The 7,971-nt window shown below is 38.0% G+C and overlaps 1 protein-coding gene across 1 annotated transcript; it reads right to left on the reverse strand.

Moving 5' to 3' along the window:
- Positions 1-4,848: 4,848 nt before the first annotated feature.
- LOC115254606 (keratin, type I cytoskeletal 9-like) lies at positions 4,849-6,313 on the reverse strand. The gene is made up of 2 exons (XM_062848924.1): positions 6,165-6,313; positions 4,849-6,080 (listed from the first exon to the last, which is right to left on the reverse strand). The coding sequence occupies exons 1-2, from the start codon at positions 6,168-6,170 to the stop codon at positions 4,884-4,886; spliced, it is 1,203 nt and encodes a 400-aa protein (XP_062704908.1). The 5' UTR covers positions 6,171-6,313; the 3' UTR covers positions 4,849-4,883.
- Between the last annotated feature and the right edge of the window lie 1,658 nt (positions 6,314-7,971).

Raw genomic sequence — 7,971 nt, forward strand, 5'->3', positions numbered from 1 at the left:
AAATTTTATTTTCCGTGTAATTTTAAGCAAAATAATTTTATAGTGTATTCGATTCCCATAAATATTAAACTGGGATAGAATGATTTGGGAAAATTTTAAAATATGTTAATTGTAGCGACTCAATATAAAATAAACAATGACTTCTAAAAGGTCATTTCAATTTTTCAATGATTTTTGAAAAATGTAGATACGCTTTAAAATACATCAAAAAAATTTTTGAAATATACAAAACCGTCCTAAATATCAGCCAAAAATATAAAAATTTTGATTTTCCACGAAACAAAAATTACAAAAATGCACAAACTATACCCCGTCTAAATGCGGGGTTGGCTATTAGATTGAACCCTCTTAAATTCACGAAAAGCGTCAGAGAAAAGAAAAGGTTTTGAACAATTTTAAGCATCATTATACAGTGCTGTCATGTAAAAATCATAGCTGGTTATTTGGACTGTTCAGATTATAAACATGCTTAAAATCAACGCTCCCATATGTTCATTACAATCCTTGGTGCTGTCAAATTGTCAGCATTTTCGGTGGTGATCGAAATGAGCAGGAATTGCGGAAAGAATTCCTGTAGGGATTTCTGAAGAAATCTTCGTTGAATCCCTGTAGAGGTCTTAGGAAGCACCCTTGAATGAATCTCTAAGAAAAACTTCCTGGAGAAATATTTGGGCAAACCTATGGTAGAATTCCCAGAAAAGTGTTATTAGGAATTTTTAGAAAACTTCTTGGAAAATCTCTTTAATAATATATTTGAGGATTTTCTGAAAGTATTTCTTGTGCAATTTGTTGAAGTATTTCTGAAGAAGCTTCTGTAGAAGGTCTCTATAATGATTCCTAAGAAAACTCCTGGGATATTTCTAAAGTAAATCATCATTTCTGAATATATTCGTTAATAAATCCATGAAGAAACTGTTTCAGTAATCCTTAGAGGTAATGCGGTAGAGTTTTCTGGGGAAATACATAGAGGAATATGTGGTGGATATCCTTAAGGAATCTTTACGTGAGCTTCTGCAGGAATCACTGAAAAAATCTTGCCAGAATCTCATAAAGTCATGATGGAAGTATCTCTGGAGCAACCACCGCAGTATTTTGTGAACCGATCCCTAAGGAAATTCCCGGAGGAATTTTCAATGGAATCCCTAGAGCAATTCCTGAACAAATCTCTGGTGGACTTGATAAAACCTGTACGAATTTCTGAAGGACTCTTTGATAAAAAAAAAAAATCCCGAAGAAACCACTAAAAAGTATAAAAAACGCTTTGTAAGAATTTTCTAAGGAATCTCTGGAGAAATTTTCTAAGAGTTTTCCAAACGGACCCGCAGAAGAATTTCTGGGAAAGATTTAGAAAGAACCCATGGAGATCTACTCAAAAGAATTCTAGCAAAAAAAATCTAGGGAAATTCTTGAAGGAAAATCTGAAGGAAGCACGGAGAAATTTCCTAAAAAATCCCTGAAGAATTTCTGAAGAATCAGATGCAGGAGTTCCTGAAAGAAACCTTGGTAGATTATAAGACTGAATTACTGGAGTATTTTTTTAAGGAATCCTTGGAGGAATTTTAGAAAGAATGCTTAGCAGATTTCGTTGAGGATCCTTTGGACTAATTTGTGGAGGAATCTCATAGAGAATTTCTAAAGGAGTTTGTGGAAGATTAAAATCAATCATTGGAGAAACCTTGGAGTAATTCTCAATTTTTGATGTTCTGGAGGTATAGCTGAACACATTTTTGAAGGATCCATGAATGATTTTTAGAAATAATTATGCAAAAAATATAACAAATCAAAAAAGTACGAAAAGACAAAAAAAAAACACTATGATGAAAAGTAGAAAAGCCAGTCACAAAACCAACAGTATAGATGACCAGAGGGCAAGGAAAGCACAACATGAACTTAATAGAAATAAGTTTAATAGCTTAATTAAATAGGTTAGTATAAAAAAACCACAACATCAATACGTAAAAACAAGAAAATTATTGGCCGACGAAAAAAAGATAACCCAATAAATTACATAAGGACAAGATGACAATCATTGTTGATCGAAACACGAAGAAAGAATACGTTGTAGTTTTACAGGAATTTAGTCCTACTAAAGCTTTGTTTCAGTTTCGATAGTTCGATGTTTATAACACCAAGTTAAGGAGAAACTTCAAAGAATACCAATATGGCTGTCATAATGGCCGACTTGGAACCCTACTCACGTTTTCAAGAGCACAAATCTTAAAAATTCGTAAACAAATGTGCTTGATTTGGAAAAGCTGCCTCTTTTTGCAAGTGAGCAAAGCCAGGATAATCAAGTGCGGCTTGGTTCGATGCTTCGTTCGTCAGATTTGTGCCTCTAAAGTTTGTATGCAAAATTGCAATGGGATTTATTGATGTTTCACCTTAAGCTTTAACGTATTCTGCAAAAGAATACGTAGAAGCTTCCCCTATTTCGCCCATTATAGATTCAAACCAAATGACAACATCGTCGTCACTATGCGCCACTCAAGTAATTTACATTCAACCGAGATAACACCGATACGAGACAAACTTCCACATGACCCTATCAAAATTTCAAATTAAGTTCAGATCATTGCACCATTCTTCCCGTAGGGATACAACACCCGAACTTCATCCAGCGCAGGAGGACATTACCACTCCGTGCGTGAGTTGGGACAAACCTGTGGATAGGTGTAGCCCAGTTTTCTATTCACACCGTGTGCCCATCGTAGGACGACGTGTCATCGCCTAAATTGATTCATTAGACCGTATCGCCAACTCGGGCCCTCTTCTCTCATAGTCGATGAATTTTAATGAGACAATGTTCGATAAGCATAAGCACAAAGTGCCCTTTCTTTTGCATGCATGTCGGTCTCGGTCGTGTCCGAAACGGGTCCAGGGCCTACCCTCTGCCCTACAAAATGGGAAGATAGCGTTGATACGGAACACGGTTGGAACGTTCGAATGAACTCATATCTCTCCGCATCATGATAGGCAGCCGCCAGGTAGTGAGCAGCTGAAAAGTGAGCATCACAGTACATACGTGCAAAATATCGCTCCAGAGTTCAGCATCATCAAAATGAAACAGTACACCGCAGCAGAGACCTCTCGGGTCACCTGGAAGTGTTTGCTTCAATTGTGCGAATTCGAAAATAATCCTCATGTAATAGAAACTGTTCATATGTTTTCAACATGATTTTTAACCTATTTGTTTTCATCACAGAGAAACAGACGCAACACTTAAAACAAATTTCATTAAAACATCGTTACAGAAAAGCAAACGCCCAATGCTAATCGTATTGTATTTGGCCGGACCACCACTAGGTGGCGGTAGTGAGCAAACTCATTAAATGGAATCAAAAAGATGTAGACTATCAATAAACTATAGGGGTCATCCATTAAGTACGTCACGATCCTATAGGAAAAACAGTACGAAAGCGGGAGGGGGTGGGCAAAAATTCCCAATTTCAGCGTGACATACAAAATGGATGCTCCCATAGGTGATATAACTAGAAATCAGGTACATAATAACGCAAAAAATCACGTTTCAGTTTTACTTACGACTTCACGGTTTTTCTCGTTTTGCGTATGACGTTATTCTAAAGCTACATCTATCTTAATTTAATAGCTTTCTGCTCAATAGTACTTTGAACACATGATTTGATTTGGATTGCGAGGGATTGGACGGACTTTTCGAATACTTAACTACGGTCAAATCATATTTTTTTACCATCCTTTTCCGCATTTTCCGAGGCGGCGCGGGTGTTTAGTGTTCAGTATTGTGTTGTTCTTTACAGAGAAGAACATTAATCAAGACAATTAGATGATCGGCAATGTACCACAAAAACCCCACAACAATTGGTGAGATCTTTCCAATATTATTTATTTATAAATAACTTTACTTCAGTATATTTACTGTATAACTGCATATAAGTTGAAAATTCGCTATTTTCAACATCCTTTCATCTATTGGAAGATGCTTCAGTTCTGGGCTCTTTCTAAGTTGATGAAGGGATTTATAAATGCTTGCAAGGACTTGGCCAGGTGTGTGGAGCTGAGTGAATCTATGACATTGTAGATAGTAGCGACATCTGCAATGTCAATGGAAATATTCAACTTTGCAACTCCATCCAAGATTTGTGCAAGTATTCATGCTATGCTATGTTATGCTATGCTATCCTTTTCCGCATTTTCCGAGGCAAAACCGTATTTGCCTTCCGCACATTATCATGCTGGTCGTGGGCTATGATTTTCACCAATAAATTATTTAATATCTCAACTCTTGGCCAGTCGGTCATGTCACTTTCAAAACAGTAGAACTTCATAAAAGTTGATGCTTTGCGACATGTTCCGGACCAATTTCTCGCTTCGGATGTGATGTTCTAATTTAATTATTCATAAACACCGAACAGAAGCTCACTGTAGCAGTCGAATGATGTTGTCTCGGGAGGAAGTGGGAGGTTTTCATCTCACACGCTTTTTCCAACTTTGCTGCGAAACGTGCAGCGAGCCGCGTTTGCTTAGCCAAAAAATGCCTCGACATGTTCTTTGTGAGATTTTTATGACGGAACTTCTGAGCTCGCTGCATGTGCTAGAACCCGACTTGAGTGTTCCGCAAACAGTCATCAATCGATTCAATCGTTCCGTCACGCGCCTCGGCTCAATCGGGTGCTGATGATGCCTTTCCCGAGGAATATCATTTCAGGAAAGTGTCGCATCGGAACTGTGACGAGATGCTAAGGGCTGAGGAGCATCAGCGGCGTAGATAGGGTGAGCTTGTATCTGTTTCAGATGAATTTATCAGATTTTAGTAATGGTCGAAGATGTGATATGATTTGGATGAATTAACCCAAATTCAGTTGTTTTACGAATTTATTTTACTTATTTTAGCTGACAACGACTTTTCAGTGTTTTTTCTTCTTGATATGGAATGTTACAGGCACATACTTTGTGATATAAATTGGTTTTTCGATATACTCTGGAACAGGTTTCACAATCTTAACTGGATACGGCTTTGGGACTTTGATGTATTTCTTCTGAACTACTGGGACCTTCTCTTCTACTGGATATGGGACAGGACGATCGACTTCATATGGCACTTTTTTCTCCACCACAAACGGAATTTCTTTCTCTACAACTAGCGGGGAACTCTTCTCTACTTTGACTGGATATGGCACCTTCACTGGAACTGGAACGTCCTTTTGAACTTTAACTGGAAAAGGATCGGCAACGTGCTTAATGTTTTGGTAGCTGAAGCTGGAGGAACCATGTCCTCCTCCAGAACTGGCAGAACTCTTCCCATGGCCTCCGCCAATGCTGCTAGAGCTCTTTCCACCTCCGAAACCTCCAAAACTTTGGTGTCCTCCACCAAAACTGCCAGAACTCTGCTTTTGTTTTCCACCAAATCCGCCGGAACTCTGCTCATGACCATGATCGAAGCTGCCAAAACTCAGCCCATCGTCTTCATCGGAGTCAGAACCCTTTTTGAATCCCCCACCAGAGCTTTGCTGATGTCCCTCGTCAAAGCCGCCGAAGCTCTGTCCATGTCCTCCACCAGAACTGCCAGAGCCTTTTCCGTGTCCTCCTCCAAAGCCGCCAAAACTCAGTTCATGTCCTCCGCCAAAGCTTCCAGAACTTTCTTTATGCCCTCCACCGCCACCAGAACTCTTCCCAAATCCGCCACCGAAGCCTCCGGAACTCTTCCCGTACCCTCCACTTAGGCTGGAACCTTCTTCTTCATGCCCATCATCACCAGAGTCATGACCGAATCCCTTGCTTACACTAGACGACTGAAAACTCTCTTCATGCTCTTCATCGAAGCTGCCAGAACTTTTCCCGTAGCCCCCACTCAAGTTGGAATATCCTTTTTGTAGTCCATGGCTGAAGCTGACAGTGCCGTAGCTGGGTCCTCCACTGAAGCTGGGCGTTTTTCGCTGGTATCTTTTCTTCGGACTAACAGGACGACGTTCGTATTCTTCACTTTCACTTGATGATTCGTCTCCGTATAGTTTACTCAAAGGACCTCGCCTTCTCTTTCTGTTGGAATCACCTACAACCACACAAGAAACCACAGCCAATACCATACACAGCACTACGAACGCCTGAGAAGAAGATCGAAAATTTGGTGGATTATTTGAATGGCTTGATCACATCACTGAGCAGTAAAGAACGATCTTGATTCTTACCTTCATATTTGACGCTGCGTGCCTGAACGAATAGCGGTGCAGAGAGTGTGACCGGTGAGACGACTGCTGGCAAATGGTGTCCCACTGGCCGGCATCCAGTAGTTTTATAATGGATCACGCGGGCGCATCTTCGGTGCGCAGTGGTCGATGTCTCTACAAAAGTTGAACGAAACTCGACGGTGAGCGGTTTCACTGAGGATGAGATTTATTTTTTCAAATTCCACTTTTTTAATTATTTTTATATTTTACTAGCTGACCCGGCAAACCTTGTATTGCCCATTTTTATTGTGGATTTTGCACTACGACATAGTTTTTCAAATGTTTTTGTTAATTTTCTTAACTTGTTCTACATATGAACAGGAACATAGCCACCATGAGGACAACCTGAACCGTTCAAAAATTCATTAATTAGTTGTGGGGGAATAGGGGTAAATTAACACCCTAAAAAATGCTCAAAACTATACAGTTTTCTTTAATTTTTTTCGATTGTAAAAAATGCAAGAAAACCGAGTTGCGAAAAACAGTGAGGGTAAAATGAACAATCGATGTGGGTAAAATGAACACATATTTAAAAGTTCATTAAATCGTGTAAATTAGATATTTATAACTGCTTGTCAGTAAATTTGATGTAAATTGTATGTGCAACGATTTTAAAACTTCTTATATGAAGATTACAGTGTATTGAAATATTTTTTTGAAAAAATGTACTAAAACAGGCGGTTTTTCTAATAACAATTTTATTCTGTTGAAGTACAATATGTTTTCTTATTTCTTAACTTTTTACTCTAGTTATCTAACGCAATGCGTTAGAGATTTCAGTATATCGAGTTTGAACAAAATCTTATAAAAATTATATAAAGTTTCAACCAACTGTTCATTTTACCCCCAAGCTCTGTTTGTTTTAAAGTTACTTCTAAAATTTTTATTAAAAACAAAACATATTTTTTTCACTAAATATTTTCTTTTAGGAGTAAATTATTGGATTATGATATCACATATATGGATATTTGCGAATAATAGATGAATTGACCTTAATTATGGTTGACTCTGTTTTACATCAGACCATATTATTTGCATGATTTTTGATATTTTCATCATTTTAAAGTGGTTTAGTTAATTTTTAAGTCCAATATCAGCAGAAGTACAATGATTTATTTTGCATAGAACCCAATTGCATAGAACCCAATTGTTGAAATATGCAAAAATACCATAAATGCTACTGCAAAAGAACAACCTATTTAAAAAAAAAAGGGAAAATCTCAGATGAAGAATGCTGTTTGGTGGTTCGGTTGCTAACCAACTATTTATCTATGTAACTTAAAGGGTTAGAGTTAACAGTTCAACTGCCATAAACTACACAACAGTGCCACTCGAAAGTAAAACCTTCTATAAAAAGAAGGAAATACTTAGGTATGTTGTAAATTTTAGTTGTTTGTCCATTAAGAGAATGTAACAGTGTGACTTGAAAGAACAGCCTATTGCAAAAAGAAGGAAACATCTTTGATGGAGTGAGCATTATTAGCAGCAGGAAGTATAACCTATGTGACGAAGAGGGCATGGTAATCATTCTGCCTGAGGATTCAATGAACATTCGGGCTATTTTTCATTCGGCCTAATAACCGGCGGTCGTACACTTTTTCCTAGTTATGCAAAAATTTCAAATTCATTTGTATGAGAACCCCCTCCACCCTCTGGAAGGACTCACAATATCATAGACATTTCATGCCTTCAAAAATGTCTACATGCCAAATTTAGTTCGTTTTGCACATATTATGCAAACATTCTCTGTATTCTGTTTAATTAGAGT

Source organism: Aedes albopictus, chromosome 2, assembly GCF_035046485.1.
Source record: "Aedes albopictus strain Foshan chromosome 2, AalbF5, whole genome shotgun sequence".
Taxonomy (NCBI): Eukaryota; Metazoa; Arthropoda; class Insecta; order Diptera; family Culicidae; genus Aedes; species Aedes albopictus.